Here is a 21,616-nt window from a genome sequence, read left to right on the forward strand (position 1 = left end):
GCTCTCATTCACACACACACACACACACACACACCCACACACACACACACACACACACACACACACACACACACACTTTACAGCTATTGAGATCTTAAATTGACATAAAAATGAAATAAATAAGCACAGTAAGCACAGAATGTACTTTTGGGGAAAATCGTGTTTCTTTTATTTCCATTTCAACATCTTCTTTAGCACCAAGTGATCTGACCAAATGCAAAATGTAGTGATGTATTTAATCTACTTGAAGGCTAAAGGCAGGCTGTTAAACATTTTTTAATCACTCTTATATTTAAATGTTCATTTGCTATTTTATCTAGGGATTGAGAGTAACGTAGTTTCTATTCTCTGTATGTCCTGTACATGTGGCAGAATTGACAATAAAGTTGACTTTGACTAAAGGAAACTGAAAGATGTTTATTCTTTGAGGAGCATCACAGCACTGAAAACAGATTCTAAGATGACGTAAAACTTCATTTTTGTTAGCATGAGAAGTCAACACATTCAGCTTATTGGATCCTCTGGATAGTGATAAACATGGCTTTCAGTAGTGGTTACCTTTCAGAACACAAGTTGGGTTTTGATCTTTGAAGTGAAAAAGTTACGTTTTACACACTGAATCAGAAATAAGTCTAGAATCTTTCTAATGCGTCACCTGCAAACGTTTCAAAGCACATATTCAGAATACACCAGAACAAAACAAGCGCTCTGAAAATTTATCAGCCCAGCAATTCCTGAATACTGGCCTTTGTGGCTCATTTGTTACTGAATATTTTAGTTTTGCCCTTAGAAGTAAAATCACGACATTCTCTGAGCAGGGAAATGAATAACAAAACTATCCGTTTTACTTGGTGCATGTTGTCAGGTTCAGGGCATTCTTCTTTGTAACTTGAAGCTCCACCATGAAACAGTTCAAGTCCTTCAAGGATGCTCCTGTGATGTTTCACAGCAAAATAAATGACTTGACGGTATCTGAGCCTTTAAAGTCTTTGATTTTATTTTCACACAATACCATTACAAATATGTTTCAAGGTCATATACTCTGCATCACAAACAATGATTTTCTTCACACTGAAGAAAAGTTTGCATCATTAAAAATCAGTTGTGGGGCTTGAAAGGTTTAGGCCTGCATGTGAGAAAGACCAACTGCTGTTACACTGTAACAAAGTCTGAATGTCTGAAATCAAGGTACAGATCTCAGGTTCTTAATACTTACGACAACATAAAACACTGATCATTACTCACTTACTGGTTTTTACTGTGATTTCAGACCATAATGTGTACTCCACCCTGGAAATTAAGATGGACGGATAATAAATACTCCGGATTCACCCCAGTTCAGGAGCCACGGCTAGCTACGTTAGCAATCCCTCATCTCCCGATGTGGGCTCTGCTTAGGAGTTGACTCATCTGCTCTGCCTGTGATCAGCTCCAACTGCCTCGGACACACTGCTGAAACCCTGATCTCTGTGGAAGCAGACACAGCAGCGTAGGTTATAAGTATTTGTCCCGAGAAGCAAAAGGACCGAAATAAACTGATGGAAGCCCATGCTCCAAATTTGTATCCCGTAATAACTTATTTGATACGATTTTAGGCACAGCTGTTTCATGCCTTGCTGAGGTGTGCCAACAAAGGTACTGATTAAACTGAGGAGTGATACAGTCTGGTTAAATGGTTGCTGTATGTATGTACGAAAGTTCTTCTGAAAATGCAATGAAAGGGAAGTTTTTGGGGGCTGGTGATTGCTGCTGTCTCAGACTTTAAACAATCATATATAAATAAGGATCCTCCAACCTAGCAGCTAAATATCGGTATATCACATCAGCCTGGCTGACCGATAGTAGAGTAGTTAGTGGGCAAAAAAAGATGTCATCTACTGGCTGCTGTATGTCTGTTATCATGTTAACACACCTTTACACTGGCTTTAAAAAAAAAAGGGGGGGGGGGATGAAGAGGTTTTAAAACACACAGGGAGGAGTGAACGATAAAGTATCGCCAAACTCTTATTTCAACATGGATATTGGCTAAAGAGTTTAAACCTTCAGCAAAACTTATAGTATGAATACAATCTTCATTGGTGTTAATACAGAACACACAAGTTTGTGTTTCTTCATACTACAACCATTTCTGGAGCTTTAACATCTTCAGATTTTTTATTTTTCCCTCTAACTTTAACTTTTTAACCTTCAAACTAAGTGAAGTTGTACTTAAAGCCTCTATTCTGTTTCTACAAGCTTGCATATCAGCCCAGAAAGTCACAATTCTTGTGTCCCTACACTAAAATTAAAATTTATAAACAGTAGGAACAACATCCAATAGTTCTAAGAAAAATGTGTCCTAAACAAGAACAACTCTTAAAATAAACTATTAAAAACACCAGAAAAATTCTTAAACCTTTCACTTGAGAACTCGGCCTTAATGGTTATTTTCATACTCACTTAAGAAGCTGTTCCAGTTCTCGCTTTATCTTTATCACTACAGGTGGACCCTGATAGGTCAAAGCAGTGTAGAGCTGAACCAATGATGCACCAGCACGGATCTTATCCATTGCATCCTGCCCACTAGCAACACCGCCAATCCCAATAATTGGTATTTTACCTACAATAATAACAACATACAGGAAATTTACTTTATATGCACCGTCGATACTGAGGGAGACGGACATAACTCCGTACCTTTGGTGAGGTTGTACATCTCTCTGACAGTTGTAGTAGAGAGGTCTCTGAGAGGTTCTCCACTCAGCCCTCCAACCTCAGACTTATTTGGGTCCTGAAGTGTCTCTGGCCTTGACACAGTGGTGTTAGACACCATTAAACCATCCACTCCCAGCTGGAAACACAGAGCATAAGCGGAGATAGAAAGTAGGTGTCACAGGTGGCGGCACCTACAGCAGCAGAACTGATGTATGTATGCGAGTGACCTCTGATGTGAAATACTCAGTGACAAAGAAAGAGACAAAGTGTGATTCGCTTTCTGTTCCGTCCTCAATGTCACATTTACTAAAGTGCAACTCCTCACCGCTCCAATGAGCACAAAAACCTACTGAAGTAGTGACAAGGTTACCCGAGCACAGAGGAGGAAGGGAGCCATGTGAAGCTTTACGCAGAGTTAAGGCTGTTTTTTTTTTTAGTTTTTAGATAAAGCATGTTTTACTTTAGACATAACAATGATTCCCACCTCAGTGATGACATCAGCAATGTCTTGTTTGTCTTGGGCAGTCAGGTCAGGAGCAATCTTCACCAGGATGGGAGGTTTACGCTGTTCCTGCAGGGCATCACGTTCCTTCTGCACCTGAGCAGATAGTGCAAGTGTCAGGTGATGGGTTAGAGAGACTAGTTAGAAAGATGGTTTATTGTGGCATAAGATCTAAAGCCTTGGAAATAGGAAGGGCTAAAAATACAGCCTATGGTTCAAGAACTGATGTACAGAAAAGAGACTTTGGAGCTACAGATTTTATTACATTGACTACCTAACATATACCCATCAAATCCACTTGAATGCCTTTCTAACTGTTTTCAGTCAACCTAACGGGGAGTTTATAAAAATGCCTTTTTTAAAATTCCATTATTACCCATCACTACCCAATCTGAACCAGTGAAGCCAATGAGTACTCAAATTAGGTGCTGATGGGGCATGAAGCTTTTATCACAGATGTCGCAGTTCTGTGACATTCATTAACCCTGTCCTTGACTTATTTTCCCCTTTTGCTGCAAGGGAAAACAACATTTGCTTCTCACTGGAGGGGTGGGGGTGGAGGAGGATGGTGGTGGGTGTGGGGGGGAATACTACAGCTGGGGAAGCTGTAGAAGTTAAAGCAAAACCAACACGGGAGAAATACTATCGATTATACAAACATCAGCTGAACAAATCACTGTTGAAGCCATTTTTCAGTACACAAAGGCAAAATTAGCACATGGCTACAGGTCAGATTCAAAGCATTTTGTGTTCAAGTTACAAAAAACTACAAACTGTTACGTCAAAAGAGCAACACATATGACCTAGTGGCATCTAGCAGTGAGGTTGTGGATTATAACTTCAGCCTTGAATAGTATCCTCATCGTCACTTTTCAAGAGTGTAGTCTACAGGTTAGTAAAGATAGACAGGTTATGTTGAAGAATAGAGGTGATCATACCAAATTATCAACTTCAGGCTTGTTAGAACTGCTTCTTAGAAATGTTATTGTCTTATAAACTGTATTACATGGCATGCGTCCATTAATCACTGCACCAATATGCCAGTGAGGATTTGTTTGTGCTTCTCAGTGTTTGCAATTAAATTATCATTTCTGTAGTCCTACTGTGTGCAGAAGCTGGCGAAGCTCAGCCTTGCCCTGTAGATCCCGGAGACCTGGTGTATTAGGGCTGCTAACGTTGACCACCAGGTAGTCGGCCAGCGGGCCCAGCACTTTCACGCCCTCCAGATAATCTGTCCCCGCATCCTGTGACAGCTTGTTCTTCCCCAGGTTGATGCCGAGGGGAAGGCCAGCTATAAACAAACATGCACACACACACAAACAGGAAAGTTCAGAAAACACAGACACAGGTTGCATCATCAGGCACATGACTCAACTGGGGCACAAGCTGCTGACGCGCTAAATGAGATTTAAGTAAGTATGCAGGCGTGATTAAAATACAAGATGAGGAAAGGTCAAGATCATTAAAAACATATTTAACCTTATACATAATTTACTGCTGACATCCCACATCTCAAGCCACCAAAAAAACAAAAGTATGTAAGATCTAAATGAAAGTGAACTATGTAATCTCTGGTGCCACATTTACAGTACTTCAGAGAATACAAAGAGAATCTGCTAACCTTTACTTCGCCCTTGCTGCGTTTCTTCTCTGGCCTTCAGCCTCGTGTGTACTTCTGCCAGACCACAGCTGTTGAATCCATATCTACACACAGAGGGGGTAAAAAAAAACCCTGTTAAAACACTGGCTTAAACTCTATGCACGTACCAACAGACAAACTGAAGCTTAACCCTCTAAGGCCCAAATTAAGTTTTTTGAGGTGTTTAGTAAAGAATGTAATTAACTGACCAAATGTCACATACAGTCAAAAAACTATAGGTTTGTTATGGCACGTAATTTTGTACAGGACGTGATAATGTGACAGTCAAGCTGACCTTTGACGTTTCAACATCATATTAAACATCTTTGAAATCATGAGTGCATGAAATCTCTACCTATGTAAGAAAAACCTATAATCATCTCAGAAACATGTAATTTAATGCAAAAAAATCCAGTGATGAATTACTAATGCTTGTTTGTTGTATATGCTCAGACCTGCAAACATCCAGCGCAAGTATCAGTATAACTAATATCTGGCTTACTTTTTGACATCATTCTACCTTTCTAGTATTTTCTACAAGCAAACATCCTCTGCTTCCGGATTAGGCTGGCAAATGCACTAAAGCAGCGGTCCTCAACCCCCGGGCCTCGGACCGGTACCGGTCCGTGAGTCGTTTGGCACCGGGGCACGAGAGTTGAGGCTCAGGTGTGAAATGTATGGTTTTCAGGGTTTTTATCGGTTTTCAGCATTATTTTGTTATCGTTTTTATTGTTAACTCGGTTTTCCTGGGTCTTTTCACATGTGTTATGAATAAATCTTCTTTTTTTCGGTACTGGTACTAGTTTTATTTTGTTGTATTTATCCGAGACACCTTAAAGGCCGGTCCGTGAAAAAATTGTCGGGCATAAACTGGTCTGTGGCGCAAAAAAGGTTGGGGACCGCTGCACTAAAGGATATGAACAGCAGATGTGGCAAAAGTACAGACTTTCTTCACTTAATTCATTCAGTGAATTAATGTAAGTATCCTCATTGTAAATGCAATTTAATCTCTGCTATGTAACCTAAATGTGAGCATGAGCACCACTGTGGCCCAGTCCAACACAGACCTTTAATTCACCAAATTACTGCAAAACACATCAAATACAGATCCAATATGTGATTCAAATTACACATAAGCTGTAAGTTGTCTGAAAAATAAATACTCAAGTACAGTACAGGTACCTGAAAATTCTACTTAAGTATTTGCACTTTGTTACTTCCCACCTCTGATGTCAGTGTGATGTGCATTTACATAAGAGTTCGACAGGTTACTTACAAGCCAGTGATATTATTTATATTGGCGCTGAGTGTCCTATACTTGCTGCTGTATCGTCCTGAATGACAGGTGTCACTACACAGACAAAACCTCAGCATCAGCACTAATGTAAGTCAAAAAAGCAGAGAAAAGATTTTCTCTTTCCTAGCTGTTGCATCATTGCCCTCTGAATAATTTGGGAAACTCACTGACATGACGGTAAAAACCAACATGAGCATACACTCGTGTCTTCGACATGGCTGTGGTGAGGTACACGACTGGCCAAAAACAGCATCAAAAACACAACACCTGTTGTCGTCATCATTGTCGTAGGCACACGCCAAAAGTGACGTCACACACCAACACTGATGCTGGGGTTTTGGACAATTTACGACACCTACCATTCAGGAGAATACTGTCCACACCCTCAGTGGCAGTGTTGTCTGTGTTTAAACAGTTGCAAATGATCTCTCATGTCGCTCATGAACGACATGTTGTCATTTTGAACAACAAAGGACATTTCTGTCTAAAGATAAAAGCTGCGATCAGTGCTCGGCAAAGAGATTTAATATATTCTTTATTTATTAAGTTTCACTGAGATTTAAAATCTCTTTTTCAAGAGCAATCCAGCCAAAAGGGCATCAGGAATGACAACAAATAGAACTTAACGAACTTAACAGTTCTACAAAGATATTCATCCATCCGTTTTCTTCCACCTATCCAAATCCACATTGTTGGGGGACTGGTGCCAATCCAAATTCCCATAGAGCAAAAGGCGGGGTGTACCCTGGACAGACTGGTAGTCTGTCAGAAGCCTAACACAAAGAGACAGACTACCATTTGCAGTTATGGGCGATTTAGAATAACCATCGCGCCACCATGCTGGCCTTATTTGCTGACCAATATTTTAAGGAGTGAAGTGATTATAGAGTACATATAACAATGCAGAGCCATGAGAAAATGTGAAAATTGTAAAACTCCTTCATAAATCCTGTCGATTACAGACTATTTACAACTAAAGATAAGGTTATTAGACATAAAACACACACAGAACCATGAGCCATCACTTTTTACTTTCAGCTAAGTATGTCAACCTAAAGACATAAAACAGGCCTTTTAAAGCACCAACTGTGGTGCAGCACTTCCAACCTCACCTGTTGATTATTGCATTATCTGCAGTGAGGCGAAACACGCGTGGCTTCGGGTTCCCCTCCTGAGGTTTGGGAGTAACTGTCCCCACCTCAACAAAGCCAAAGCCCAGTTTGTACAAGCCATCAACGGCTTCTCCGTGCTTGTCGAAGCCGGCCGCAATCCCAATCGGGTTTTTGAACTTTAATCCAAGGACGTTGACTTCCTGCAGACAAACAGAACAAACCCTTAGAGAAGTCCAGAAGTGCATGCAACCCACTGAGGAGACAGCCCTGTGACATGCTTACCAATGACGCAGGGTCCTGGTAACGGTTCAGAGGTACCAGACCCAAACCTATCATCTTCACTGCCAGCACATGGGCTGTCTCAGGCCCCACAATCCTCTGCAGCAGGGGCATTAGCTGGTTGGCATAGAAACGCTCATCTCCAGTCACAGTGAGGTAGGAAGCGAACAGGAGGCTACCTGAGCTGATGACCTTCACGGCGTCTTTTAACTTTTTCTGTTGAACGGTGATAAACATCATGTGACCAGACTGCTAAGAGTTCAATACGACTACTCACTCTGTTTACAATGACACAATCTGGGGTTGAATAAACAGACACAATACAAATAAAAGTATGTGTGGTATCAAACACATACCTCACTCATGTGTGTTTTAATACGAAAATGCATTTCAAATGGACAAAAAATAAAGTATTATTAGTAAAAGAAAATAATAATAATAATTCGTTTTACTTTTTGAGGTCAGGTTTGGTCCCTGTCAGTAGTAGATGCAAGATACGCATTAAAAAACTTAAACAGCAGACTTTGTTTAGCTTTCTTAGAGTAAATGCAAATAAACCCAATAACAACTCATTCATTGCATGCCTGTGTTTACCCAGTAAAACGAGAAGAGACGACCTGGAGTGTTTTACAGTAATATTACTTTCAGGCAGAGAAAACGAGCTAGCAAACAGGAGCACAAGTATCGCTGCGACGCTGAAACCCTGCCAGACAAACTCTGTTGTCCACGGTCTCTGACGTTACCTTCAATCCCGCCATAGACGCAGTTTTGCCTTCGCAATAAAGGGCATTGAATGTATTTCCTAACATGTTACACAAACCCACGCGGTGTTAGCTTCCGGCACATCATCTCGCGATATTTCAATCGTGGGCGGGCGGACAGTGACATTCTCAGATACCACGGGTGATTAAAGTTCACGTGCATTACATGCGTATGTGTGTATTAGATTTAATAAAGGTTTTATTTTGTAATTATTTTTTTAATAGCCACTATTTTTTTATTCAGTCTAGTGTCAGTTGGTTTCCAGAGTGGATTTTCTCATTTCAGTTTAGTTTTTATTGTTGTGAAAAAGTTTAGTATTATTTTTTTAATCTTATTTAATTTTTTGCTTTATTATTGTATGGAGAGCATATGTTGGGGACAAGATTTAGGAAAAGCAGTACAATAAAAACACAGAACTTCTTGAAAGTAGTTCAAGTCTGTTGTCTTAATAAACATGCTCATCAAAGCCTCATTAGGTGTACTGTAATAAAATTAATACCAGACTAACATGAAATAAAACTCAGGATATTTCCTCATTTTAATTTAATTGAATTGAATTTTAGTTTTCCAAATTCATCAAACTCTTTCGATTTTATATATTTTTTTCAAAAGTCTAATTTTTATTTTTATTTAATTAAGTAATTTTTTTAGTTTAGTATTAGTTAACTATAATGCCTTAGACAGGGAATAGGCAGGGAATTTAAGAAGAGAGACCTGATTAAGTATTAACCTCTTAACCCCTAGTGTATCATATTTGATACATACAGTTTTTGTCAGTGTGATTTTTTTTCCACTGAAAAAAACACAAAAAATTGCACAAAGTCCTCAGGAACTTCTACAGATGTACACTGTTCAGGAAAGCATGTGGTAAAAAACTGCACAGTACATCACTTTACAGTAGCAGGGTTGTTAAGACAATACTAACCCACAACACAGCCTGTTCACACATTTCCCCTCAGGTAAACTGTACAGAAGGCTGAAATGAATGATTAAAAGACTCTCACTTCTATCCACAGGCCATCAGACTCCTGAATATGTCAGCACAACCCTCTCCCACCCCATCACTACTGTTCACTGCTACTGTAATTATTATATTCTGCTGTTGCTGGGACAGATATATTTCCAGACTAGCTCAAGGCATTTCTTTAAACTCAATTTTTTTTGCATATTTATTACTTATGCTTTCCTTTGTAAATTTCTTGTATCTTTATTGTTATTTTATTAGAATGCTATAATTGTTTTGTGTGAAGGGAGACTGACAAAATAAGAATTTCACTGTACATTGTAAACCATTGTGTTTATCTCCACTGTGCATATGACAATGAAACTTCATAACTTCTGATAACAACAGGGTAATACTGAACAACAGTAGACTACAGGGATCATAACAATGGACAGCTAAAGCAAAAAGAAGACAAAGAAAGAAAAGAAAATGCAAACGACTAATAAGAAGATGCTTCTCACAAAAAGTCAACACGAAGACAGGCAAGTGTTGATTCAAGAATTATTTTGGGGGAAAAATGTCATTGTAATGGAATAAAGTGTTTTTACTGTTAACTGCAAATCAAACAATGGAATTGTCCTTACTCTTAGAAGGTCAGCCTGACTGGCCTTTAATGACACCGAGTGATTCCTTCAGTTTGCATCTTGTTTGAGTGTCTCGGGTGATTTTCCTAATGTATTAAGAACATATGCAGGGTTTCTCTGGAGAAAGCTCTCTGATTTTCATGTGATGGATTGAAGTGACCTTGCTCAGTATCTGTTCCAGCCACAGTTCGAGCAGCACTAAGCGCTCGTGCTCTCCACAGAACAATAACAATGGATACGGTACTCCGGACAGCTGTCTTTGTGTGGATTTCAGCTGGATTTCTGTGTGTAGCTGAAAGAACCGAGAACTGTCCAGGAAACAACTTCACGGCAAACTGTGAATTTGTTTTCAGAAATGTATGTTTCGAGTTTGTTGGAGAACCGAAAACCTATTCCCAGGCTAGGAGCAGCTGTGAAAAGCAAGGAGGAGAGCTCCTGAAGGTGATGAACAACCCAACCAAAATCTTCTTGGACAACATAACTCAAGACTGGAACACCAACTTCAATCACACATGGTGGCTTGAAAAGACAGTTGGAGAGGATAACTGGAAATCCACCGATAGTAAGTAAAATACACAAACACAACATGCATTTTGGTGCCGTAATTTTATTTTCTGTTGCACAGGTTATTGTGCTTTTGTGGCCTGTGAGTTTTCAAGTGAAGGCATGTCTGACAGACGTTGGGAAAAAAGAAAAGAAAAAAGTAATAATTGTCTGTTTGAATTGATCAATCACCAGTGCTTTGGGTTTTTGTTTTTTTGTTTTTTTGTTTTTTTGGGGGGGGGCAGGGTTGCTAATGGTTTAATCACAATAGTTTTGTTGGCAAGCAATAAGATACTGAATGCCGATTGTCAGTTTAGCCCACTGTGTGAGCAAGTAAGTCCTTCTCTCTCTCACTCAACTTCCCTGTCTGTCTTCACTGCTCCACTATCTAAAAAATCAAAATGCCATAAAAATAATCTTAAAAAAGAGACTGAATGTCTTGTTTGCTTTAAACAACCCTCAAATCTCTTCACTAACTGTGGCAGTGTCATCATGAGTCTCTCACTGAAATACTGCCATTTTCAAATCAACCAGGACCTGCAAGTAAGTTCAGGTCACTATATCGTTAAGAAGAAATAATTATACATTACAATAAATTGACATAAACGTAAGAGAGGTTGATGACGTTTGTGTGCTGAGAAAAGGCTGGGTTTCATTTGAATTTTTGTCATGTCACCAGCAGCAATTGAATTTAAATATTTTTGAATATGTTCCCTTGGGTGTGTAAATGCTTTGTTTTGTTTTTGTTTTGCTTTGCTTTTTAAAGAAGATTCATGTCATAAAATAAGACAAACTTGCAGATCACAATAAATAAATTACCCAATAAGATTTCCAACACTATTTGCTGTGAGGGATTAAGATTTTTTTACTTTGCGTCTTTATGCGAGGCCTGCTTTGGAGGGTGAGACGAGTCAGGCTTGGTAGAGCCTGAATAAAGCTCGATGAGCTAACCGCAGGTCTTCAGCAGAGGGTTCGAGGATAGCCTGGTTGCATATTGTCCAGCTGTGGGAGAGCGCATATTCTCTTGTCTAGAAGTGAAAGTAGATGTAGACAAGGAATGAAGGTATAAGGAAATCTCTGTGCAATGAAATCCTTCAAAACTAAATGAACACCTGTGCTGATAACTCTTCTCCTTGATTATATATTTTATGCTTTACACCCATGTCTCCAGAATATGGAAATTTCTTTCCACATCTGTAACAAAGAAAACTTTTTGTGTTTCTCAAGCGTTGAGAAAACAGCTTGAAATTTCAAGTTATTAGGTCAAAATGTTTAGATAATAATACAAAACTTTAACTTATGGTGGCAGAAATAAGTTTCCGTACCTGAAGGATTATCTCTACGATGAGATGTTTGCCTCACAAGATTCCCACAACACTACCAGGATCAAAAAGGAAAATCTGCTCCATCCACCTGTGTTATGATCATTCAAATGTGTGTTTTTAATTACATAAAGCAAGAAATGAGAAGACTTTACACATGGCTTTATGTGGCTTCTGGGATCATCTGTTTACATTTTACCTATAGATTATTGATTTGTAAATAATTAACCGTGTATTGACAGTTGCAGCCCTGTTAGTTGTTGTCTCGTTGTTAAACCTTTGTCTCAAAAACTAACCTTTCCTAATGCCATTTCTTTTCAACAGAAAACACCTCATGCACATACATGAAGCTGAATCCTCTCCAGCTCGTAACGTCTGACTGTAAAAAGAAAAGAGGCTTCCTCTGCACCCACAGTACGTGAAGCTTTCTGATCCGAGCTTTAACCTAACCAGATTTGTTTTCATTCTTCATTTGTGCTCTTTCATTCATAACATAACTTTGTGTTTTAAAGGTTTACAGTCTCCCTCAAACACAAAGGTAAGACAAATAAATTTCACAGGCAGTAATAAGCCATGCAAGCCTCCAAGACTCAGCTTTCATATTGTCCACCTTGTTCATGTTTTCTTTGTAGTGTACCGAAATTTCCAGCCATGCAACCAAACTTCGTAAGTTAGAATGCACTTTATTTGTGTCTTCTTATTCAACACCCTAAATGACATAAATCTAGTGTTGTATCACTTTTTTTTCCCTTTTCTTTTTTTTACTGGACCTTGTTAAACATCACATACTCTTTGATTCCAGGGCACAAAAGGGCTCTACTTTCAGATTTAATTCCAAACCTTGACGATCCAACAATCCAAACAATCCTTGAAAAAGCTTTGAAAACCTCAAACATTAACATATTTCTCAAGGTGAGACAAATCATTTTACATATCAACATTTTTTTTTTTTTATAAATTATGAGGAGCTTTGAATTGCAAATTTATTATTTTTTTTATAAAAAAGCACCCCAGAGTTAAAAGCTGTCCCTTGTTTCTGAGACAGGATGCAGACAGAGTACTAAATACGATGGACGTGACACCAGGGGAACCGACAAATAGCAACGGGGTGGGTACCTTTATTTAGGAAAGCAAGAACACTTTCATCATTACTGTTTTTAGTTTTGTACTGTTATTTTTTTTAATTGACATTTAGGAATCACTGTACAATACCATCAACTTTAGCAATTTGTTACTACATCCTCCTCCCTTTTTCTGTATTTAAACAACTAAAATATCGATACAAAAAGAATGAAAGAAGAAGAAAGAAAAGAAAAAAAAAGAAAAAGAAGCAAAACAGAAAAATAAATAAAAAATACAAAGGAAAAAAAAGGCATGTAGGGAGTGTGTTTCTGTTTCCATTAATATAACTTATATTTCCTCTAGTCTTCAAAGGTAAATATCTTCCAAATGTCTCTTGTATTGCTGCATGTATTCCCTTCCAATAAGTTTTAATAACATGACAGTCCCAGAAAATATGATAGTGATTTGCATTTGTAGTTCCACAATTTCTCCAGCAAGCGGGAGGGTTACCTTCATAGTGAGATTTTTGGTGAGGTGTAATAAAATATCTTATCAGGTTTTTCCACCCAAATTCCCTCCAGCTCTGTGAGCTGCTACATTTCCATTGATATGCCCATATTGTCATCATTACTGTTTTATTCTCATGTTTTTATATTCATGCTGTGCTAAATTCTCCCTCCTTTTTCTTCCAAAAGAAAGCATTCGTGAGTAATTTGTTGAAAAGTGTTGAGTTACTGAACGTCTCATTTGCTTTGAACAACACCGAGACACTCAATCGCATCCTCAACTGCAGCAGTGCCATCCTGAGTCTGTCACTGAAAAACTGCGATCTTAAAAACAACCCAAACCCTAAAGTAAGTTCACGTAACTACATCACCAGCAACATAAATGTCTCTGTTATTGTTTCAGCTCTCACACTGGAATGATGTTTTTTCTTCCCCAGGATTTGTTTGAAGATGTCTTTAAGATTTTTGTGAAAGTTGCTAACCTGCTATCAGGAGAGAACGAATTTGTCATGCAATACCCAATGGGCATCATTTATCAGAAAACGTGGGTATTTTGCTTTAAAATGTCACTTGCCTCTGCTTTAAAAACTTTTACATATAAAATTAATTTCCCCCTCCATCAGACAAAAACCTGCTGACATTGGCAATTCAGTGCTGGGTTCAGAAAAAGTTGGCAATTTCGCTAAGCTCCCTTCAAATTCAGTGCTTGGACCAGTGCTTAATAAGTACAACAACATCATCTCTCAGGTCTGAGTCTGTGTGTGTGTTATCATCATTAGTGTTTTTATCTTTGCTGACATCCACAGCCTGTTTAACTGAGCATTTGTCACTATTAGATGACTACGTTCAATGAAAATCCCTATCCATCTGAAGACAACATAACAGGGAGTGTGTGCAGCCTTTCACTTAGTGATGGAACGCAGGACATTAAGGTGGCAAACCTGACAGAGATGGTGGAGGTACAGCCAACTTACTGCTTACTGTATGAGAACAGCTCAGTCGACATTATTCATTATACAGTGGACATTTTGACTTTGCAGTGTCTTGCAGTTGTAGTAGAAAAAGACAGAAAAACAAAAATAAATACACAATTAGACAAAACATAATAAACATGCTGAGATGCTTACGCAGACAATGAAGCCACAAAACAATACAAACAACATAAAAACTGTTCAAGATAATCACATACAAAGTCCAAAAATTCATAATGTTTAGTCATTTAACTTACATACTGTTTTTCAAGCCTTCATCCTCAGTGTACTCCAAACATGCTGTCTTCCTGAACTCCTCTTTGCCAACACACCTGCCAATATCAAATTTCTCCGCACAGTCAACACACCCAACGCAATTACAAAAGTGACATCACAGCTATAGAAAAATTAAGAAAAAAAATCTAATCGCAAATCTTGTTTTATTGTCAGTTTTGAAAATATCAGTACTGGGAGGTATGAAAGTGCGCAATAACCTACTGGAAGCACAAAGGCACAATTACTTAGATGAGATCAATTATATGCGTATGTATCAATAACATGACGTTAATAATTAACTGTTTAAACATCGTGATTAGTGTCAATTATCTTTACTAAAATAACATGATATAAGGTCATAGTTTTACTTTTTTGTTTTATTTAATTTTTGCATAAGGAATACCAGCAGTTCCTTCATTTGCTAATTGTTTCAAATGTCAGTTGTCACAGGAGGTGACTTTTACATTCTTAGTGTAGCTACAGTTAGAAGAATGGAGGTGTAAGTACAGTAAAGCTTTCAGTGATGCCTGGTTTATAGTTTTAATCGTTTCTAATATGTAACTAGTAAATAACCGATTAAATATGAATCAAGATGGGTCGGTTAATACTAGGAAGCTTGCTTTAAAACAAAAACATCTGAATATTTAATTTTAAAACCTGTTTTTCAGCACACAGACTGAATAAGATGTTTTTCTTCATGCCACAAATTCTTTCCTTCCTTTCACCAGATCTTTTTGGCTCGTCCAAATGCTGCAGCTCTGATCAACACTACTGTCGTGTTAGAGAAAAACTCAAAATCGGTGACTACACTCAATGTCTCAGACCCTAATGTGACGATCTTCTTCGGCGTGGAGCCCAATGTGAATGTGTCACTGGTTCTCCTCTTGTCTCATGGGTTGCCTCCTAATAACACAAACTACAGCAACAGAACTGTACTGAACCGCACAGGTAGCTGTCAGCAAAGTCAAATTAGGTCACTAGAATGGCCACACCTCGCTCTGGTATTATTTATATGTACTGATCATAGCAAAAACACTTATTTATGCAGTATATTTAAGTTTTGTTTTCGGGGGGTTTTGCTTTTTTGCTTTAGAGGGATTTCGCTGGATGATAACACCAGAGATGTTACAAAAGACTCCTGGGATTTGGTATATTGATACAAGAGTTTCTGATTCTGAATGGCAGCCAGACATGAACCTGAAGATCACCACTTTTACGAGCAAGTGCCTGTACTGGAACACAGACGCAAAGGAATGGAGCACTGAAGGCTGTATGGTATGTTTTCCCCTGGATAAAATCTGATCATTTGGCTCTGCATGCACTATAATATTCTAGCATAGGTGAGTACCAGTCAGTCATGTGTTGTGTTTTTCCTCAGGTGGGGAAAGAAAGCACTCCGCAACGAACGCAGTGTCTCTGTAATCACCTCACTATCTTTGGGAGCTCCTTCTTTGTGATGCCAAACTACGTCGACATATCCCGCACTGCGGAGCTGTTTGCCACTGTGAATCAGAACTATGTGGTGCTGGCCCTGCTGTGTGCATTTTTCGGACTCTACCTGATGACACTGCTGTGGGCCTGCTATGCTGACCGGAGGGCACGCACAAGGGTCAGCCTGTCTCTCGCCAGTTTTCATAAATCCAGCCTTTTTTTGCACGTATATTTTCATGTTATTTAACATCACAATGTTGTACGTTTTTGAACCATCAGAGAAAGATGACACTCTTGGAGGACAATCACCCAGCTGCACAGTACAGCTACCTGATCGGCATCCAAACTGGACGCCGCAGAAATGCTGGGACCAGTGCCAATGTAAGTCTTTTTTCCACTGACAGCAGAGATGGGCAGATCAATCAAAATATCATTTCAACTCAGTTTTATTTATATAGTTCCAAATCACAACAACAGTCATCTCAAGGCGCTTAGTATCAATAATACTAATACCAGTGCTGGTATTAGTATTATTGATACTATCACAATAGGATTGATGCTTTGCTTGTATCCTCTAAGTTCAGTATGTAGTCCACTGAACTGTGTTAAATATTCTTTTAATGAAAAATATACCTCAAACATGCTCTATTAAAAATCTCTGAAGCCTTTCGTGTTGATGGTCACGTCTTTATTTGTAGCTGATGGCACAATATAGCTTTAGAAACACATCAACATTCCAGGTCGCAGTTTCAAAATACACAAAAAGCTGAGAAGCGTTGCTTTGTTGCATTAACTAAGTTTTGTGAAAAGTACAAATCACAGTTTTTAGTGGTTATTAAAATGTGTTTAGAATTTGCAAATTGATGATGACTCATCTGATACATCATGACCCATTGCTTTCCCCTGCAAAGTGTCGATCTTCACAATACTGGCCCTGTATTTACACGGTATCAGATTGATACCAAAATTTGCAGTATCATGCAGCACTGACAATCACTACCTTACAGACAGGCAGTGGATTCAGTTCAGTTTATAGTGGGAATTTAGTTGATAAAGAACATTTACATTTAAAACAAGTCAATATATTTGTTAAAAAGGAAAAAAAAGTTCCATTTAGGCAAACAAGAAGCAAACACGGCCATCGGAAAAAGGACTATGTAAATATGGGCGCCTCCCTAAAGGATAGGCTCATTTAAATTTTACTACATGTAGAAGACTATAAACCACAATCACTGTGGATAAGAGATGATTACAGAAAACAAACCCGATTCAACGCTCAGACAGGCATCTTAGTGTTGTTTTCAGACAGGATGACATACCTGTCTTTAATGAATAAGACTATTTTACAGCCAACTCACAACTTCCCACTGACACTGGATTACTGGATAGGTTGACAGAGTCACTCACTATAACAACAATACTATGATAACTATAAATGAAGAAGTATGAAAGAAATTCCTAAGGACTACATGTCAAAGAATATTGTTAACTTGTGTTTTCCTAACATTATTTTGTCAAGCACTAATATTATATCTACAAGAAGAGGGAAGGTGTTTAAATTAATGGAAGCCGGTTTGAAATTACATATGACATCACTCTAGAAACCTCGGTCACCGGTTATGTCAAGTCTTCACAGTTTGTTGCACAAGGCCATAAATAGTGCGGTCCTTCAAGTACAGGGAGTGCAGAATTATTAGGCAAGTTGTATTTTTGAGGAATAATTTTATTATTGAACAACAACCATGTTCTCAATGAACCCAAAAAACTCATTAATATCAAAGCTGAATGTTTTTGGAAGTAGTTTTTAGTTTGTTTTTAGTTTTAGCTATTTTAGGGGGATATCTGTGTGTGCAGGTGACTATTACTGTGCATAATTATTAGGCAACTTAACAAAAAACAAATATATACCCATTTCAATTATTTATTTTTACCAGTGAAACCAATATAACATCTCCACATTCACAAATATACATTTCTGACATTCAAAAACAAAACAAAAACAAATCAGCGACCAATATAGCCACCTTTCTTTGCAAGGACACTCAAAAGCCTGCCATCCATGGATTCTGTCAGTGTTTTGATCTGTTCACCATCAACATTGCGTGCAGCAGCAACCACAGCCTCCCAGACACTGTTCAGAGAGGTGTACTGTTTTCCCTCCTTGTAAATCTCACATTTGATGATGGACCACAGGTTCTCAATGGGGTTCAGATCAGGTGAACAAGGAGGCCATGTCATTAGTTTTTCTTCTTTTATACCCTTTCTTGCCAGCCACGCTGTGGAGTACTTGGACGCGTGTGATGGAGCATTGTCCTGCATGAAAATCATGTTTTTCTTGAAGGATGCAGACTTCTTCCTGTACCACTGCTTGAAGAAGGTGTCTTCCAGAAACTGGCAGTAGGACTGGGAGTTGAGCTTGACTCCATCCTCAACCCGAAAAGGCCCCACAAGCTCATCTTTGATGATACCAGCCCAAACCAGTACTCCACCTCCACCTTGCTGGCGTCTGAGTCGGACTGGAGCTCTCTGCCCTTTACCAATCCAGCCACGGGCCCATCCATCTGGCCCATCAAGACTCACTCTCATTTCATCAGTCCATAAAACCTTAGAAAAACCAGTCTTGAGATATTTCTTGGCCCAGTCTTGACGTTTCAGCTTGTGTGTCTTGTTCAGTGGTGGTCGTCTTTCAGCCTTTCTTACCTTGGCCATGTCTCTGAGTATTGCACACCTTGTGCTTTTGGGCACTCCAGTGATGTTGCAGCTCTGAAATATGGCCAAACTGGTGGCAAGTGGCATCTTGGCAGCTGCACGCTTGACTTTTCTCAGTTCATGGGCAGTTATTTTGCGCCTTGGTTTTTCCACACGCTTCTTGGACCCTGTTGACTATTTTGAATGAAACGCTTGATTGTTCGAGGACGTTGCCTAATAATTATGCACACCTGATATAGGGTGTTGATGTCATTAGACCACACCCCTTCTCATTACAGAGACGCACATCACCTAATATGCTTAATTGGTAGTAGGCTTTCGAGCCTATACAGCTTGCAGTAAGACAACATGCATGAAGAGGATGATGTGGACAAAATACTCATTTGCCTAATAATTCTGCACTCCCTGTATATACAGTCTGGGTCACTTCACCGGTACGCTGTGCTCTCCCGCAGGTCACAGTGAAGCTGATTGGCTCAGAAGCAGAGAGTAACGTACACACTCTCACAGACCCAGAGAAGCCAGTGTTTGAGAGAGGATCTGTTGATTATTTCGTGCTGACCACACCCTTCCCACTGGGTGAAGTGCAGACCATCAGGCTGCAGCACGACAACTCTGGAGGTCATCCATCGTGGTAAGGACATGAGCAGCAAAAAGTAGATCGTTTGGCGTTACGTCAGATCAGGATGAAGTGCTTTTCATCAGAAATGAGAATGTTTTCTCTCATACGTGTTGAAAAGTTGGCAACTATTTAAAGACTACTATACTACACAGACAGCTGTGTGTTTTTTTTTATACTTGGATTGATTTGGTATTATACAGGTAAGGGGCTAGTCAAAAGGGACTAGTGCATTAAGGTACTTAAAATGCCTTTAAATACCTTCCTGATGGGTTTATTTATTCGTTTCAAGTCTCCTTTAATGCAATATAATGCTCATTTTGTTAACTGTGACTCTATTTAGAGTAAAATAGATGATAAAGCAAGGTATGATTTACAGTGTGGCTATGAATATATAGATTTGGGTTCTACTAATGACGTCTGGTGTGTGTTTCTTTCACATGGTATGGCGAGTTAAATAACTGAATTCTTTTTTTTCTGTTTTGGTGCTTCTAGTTTGCAAAGTTGCTTTTTATTTCCATGATTTTAATTCCTTAGGTAAATGTTAAACGTGTCATCTTTCATTTCTGTATATTTTTTCTTTAAAGGTACATAAACAAAATGACTGTACAGGACCTCCAAACGCGACACATGTGGCACTTCTTTTGTGAATGCTGGCTGAGTTCTGAGCGCGGAGACAGCATGACCAAGAAAACCTTCAATGCTGCAAAAGTCAACGAGGTTGCCAGCTTCAGGTTAGAGTCCCTTTACACTGCTGAAAATAAATTGCTCATCACATCGCTCAAATTAAGTGATTATTTATTTTCCGTCCTCTCTCAGGAACATTTTCCAGACCAGGACATCGACTGGTTTTAGAGACGAACACATCTGGGTGTCCATCGTGGATCCTCCCTCACGCAGCCCGTTCACACGTGCCCAGAGGGTTTCTTGCTGCATGTGCCTTCTGCTCTGTACCATGGCCATCAACATCGCCTTCTGGAACATCCCTGTGGATCCAAACTCAACAGTACTCTTTTCAATTGGTGATTACAAAGTCTTAGATTATTGTTTGATTACTGATTACATCTGTTTCTTAGCATCAAACAACAAAGTTTAATTCAGGAGGGGAACCTGCTCTTTGTGCTAATATTAGCAGTGTTTGGATAAGGATTACTGCTCACAAGCGATTGTATCTAGGAGCAAGGCTGCATGCCGAAGGTGAACATGACTGGTTCTTAATAATTACCTACAACACATTTGCATCCAGATGTGCACCAAACTCAGAACCTTACTAACTCCACCTGGCCAAACACTGTTAAAACTGCTGCTTTCTTAGCAGATCTACGTGTTATTGAGTTTTTACATTCTGCACTTGGATCTTCTGTTGATGTGACCTTTAGTCACACCTTTCTATTGTATGGATAGATATTCAATATTCAAACTGAAATAATGTAAAGTTGATTCCACGAGGTCAGAGAGCAAACAGTCGCACACAGCTTTCTGTTAAAATCAACTGAGAAAGAACCCTGCAGTAAAACATTGCACTACTGTTTGCAGCTGTTTATTTGGGTGTTATTAGCTGGAGCTGTATTAGTTGCTTCACATCATCATCACCGTGTCCTTTGTTGTGTCTGTCCAGGTTCAATAAAGATGACCTGGCAGGACCTCATGGTGGGCGTGCAGTGCGGTCTCCTCATGTTCCCAATCAACATCCTCATCATCACAATCTTTCGAAGCATCAAACCTCGCATAGTTCCAAAATCTAAAAAAGCTGACCCTGAGGAGAACGTGAAACCCCCCATAGTCAACATACCGACTGTGCTGAGGGTGCGTTACATGTTTATATTTGTCAGATGACCCGTACTCATCACAGAACCTGCAAGCCTGAGATGTTTTTTGAATATAGTCCATGTCATAGTCCGTGTAGCTCTGGTTTCTCCTTTACTATTACATACTTATCTATGCAGTGAAACAGTGCACCGCTCATGTATAATTTAGTACTTGTTGTTCTTCCCTGCAACAGGATGTAGAGCAGATCATTTCTTTGGCGAGCAAGAGCCCAAGAAACAAGATGTTAGAGATGCACAGACTGGAGTCCGTTGTTGATCTCTTCTCAGCCTTGGACAGGTTGAATGAATTAATTCAGCACATGCAAGGTAGTTTTATTTCATTCACTTTAATCTCAGCAAAAGAAAGAAAAAAGAGACAGATAAAATGTTTATAATATACTCAAATTAACATGAATACACATAAGCAACATACCAGGGACGTGCAGAGAGGTTTAAAGGGGCGGGTGCTCAAAGTTAAAAAGGGGCACATTGAACCA

General features: G+C 39.1%; 2 protein-coding genes across 3 annotated transcripts in view; one reads left to right on the forward strand and one right to left on the reverse strand.

Annotated features, from left to right (window-relative positions):
- Positions 1-973: 973 nt before the first annotated feature.
- Positions 974-8,385, reverse strand: dhodh (dihydroorotate dehydrogenase). Of its 2 annotated transcripts, none has more exons than XM_005937194.3 (9): positions 8,267-8,385; positions 7,527-7,739; positions 7,245-7,444; positions 4,818-4,900; positions 4,300-4,487; positions 3,179-3,292; positions 2,677-2,830; positions 2,440-2,599; positions 974-1,467 (listed from the first exon to the last, which is right to left on the reverse strand). In XM_005937194.3, the coding sequence occupies exons 1-9, from the start codon at positions 8,330-8,332 to the stop codon at positions 1,407-1,409; spliced, it is 1,239 nt and encodes a 412-aa protein (XP_005937256.1). In that variant the 5' UTR covers positions 8,333-8,385; the 3' UTR covers positions 974-1,406. The 2 variants fall into 2 exon arrangements, with proteins under 2 accessions (XP_005937256.1, XP_014193872.1); XM_014338386.2 differs by lacking the exon at positions 8,267-8,385 and adding an exon at positions 8,118-8,255.
- A 1,674-nt stretch (positions 8,386-10,059) lies between these two features.
- Positions 10,060-21,616, forward strand: part of pkd1l3 (polycystic kidney disease 1-like 3) — a 15,598-nt gene continuing 4,041 nt past the window's right edge. The window contains exons 1-19 of the mRNA XM_005937195.2: positions 10,060-10,434; positions 12,062-12,151; positions 12,250-12,275; positions 12,370-12,403; positions 12,540-12,649; positions 12,783-12,845; positions 13,495-13,653; positions 13,743-13,849; positions 13,929-14,052; positions 14,142-14,264; positions 15,281-15,500; positions 15,646-15,827; positions 15,931-16,161; positions 16,263-16,364; positions 19,148-19,326; positions 19,899-20,045; positions 20,131-20,333; positions 20,930-21,117; positions 21,314-21,446. Of these exons, the coding sequence (XP_005937257.1) occupies positions 10,104-10,434; positions 12,062-12,151; positions 12,250-12,275; positions 12,370-12,403; positions 12,540-12,649; positions 12,783-12,845; positions 13,495-13,653; positions 13,743-13,849; positions 13,929-14,052; positions 14,142-14,264; positions 15,281-15,500; positions 15,646-15,827; positions 15,931-16,161; positions 16,263-16,364; positions 19,148-19,326; positions 19,899-20,045; positions 20,131-20,333; positions 20,930-21,117; positions 21,314-21,446 (2,752 nt within the window). The 5' untranslated portion in view covers positions 10,060-10,103. The remainder of the gene's footprint in view (positions 10,435-12,061; positions 12,152-12,249; positions 12,276-12,369; positions 12,404-12,539; positions 12,650-12,782; positions 12,846-13,494; positions 13,654-13,742; positions 13,850-13,928; positions 14,053-14,141; positions 14,265-15,280; positions 15,501-15,645; positions 15,828-15,930; positions 16,162-16,262; positions 16,365-19,147; positions 19,327-19,898; positions 20,046-20,130; positions 20,334-20,929; positions 21,118-21,313; positions 21,447-21,616) is intronic.

Source organism: Haplochromis burtoni, unplaced genomic scaffold (genome assembly GCF_018398535.1).
Source record: "Haplochromis burtoni strain Fernald_Lab_line unplaced genomic scaffold, NCSU_Asbu1 Contig_59, whole genome shotgun sequence".
Lineage (NCBI taxonomy): Eukaryota > Metazoa > Chordata > Actinopteri > Cichliformes > Cichlidae > Haplochromis > Haplochromis burtoni.

Excerpts from the sequence above, each read along its gene's own strand:
- dhodh (XM_005937194.3), bottom strand. The coding sequence starts at position 8,332 with ATGTTAGGAAATACATTCAATGCCCTTTATTGCGAAGGCAAAACTGCG. Across the intron at positions 7,740-8,266 it reads CGTCTATGGCGGGATTGAAG|AAAAAGTTAAAAGACGCCGT; the intron begins GTAACGTCAGAG and ends ACCGTTCAACAG. Across the intron at positions 4,488-4,817 it reads GCAGCAAGGGCGAAGTAAAG|CTGGCCTTCCCCTCGGCATC; the intron begins GTTAGCAGATTC and ends GTTTGTTTATAG.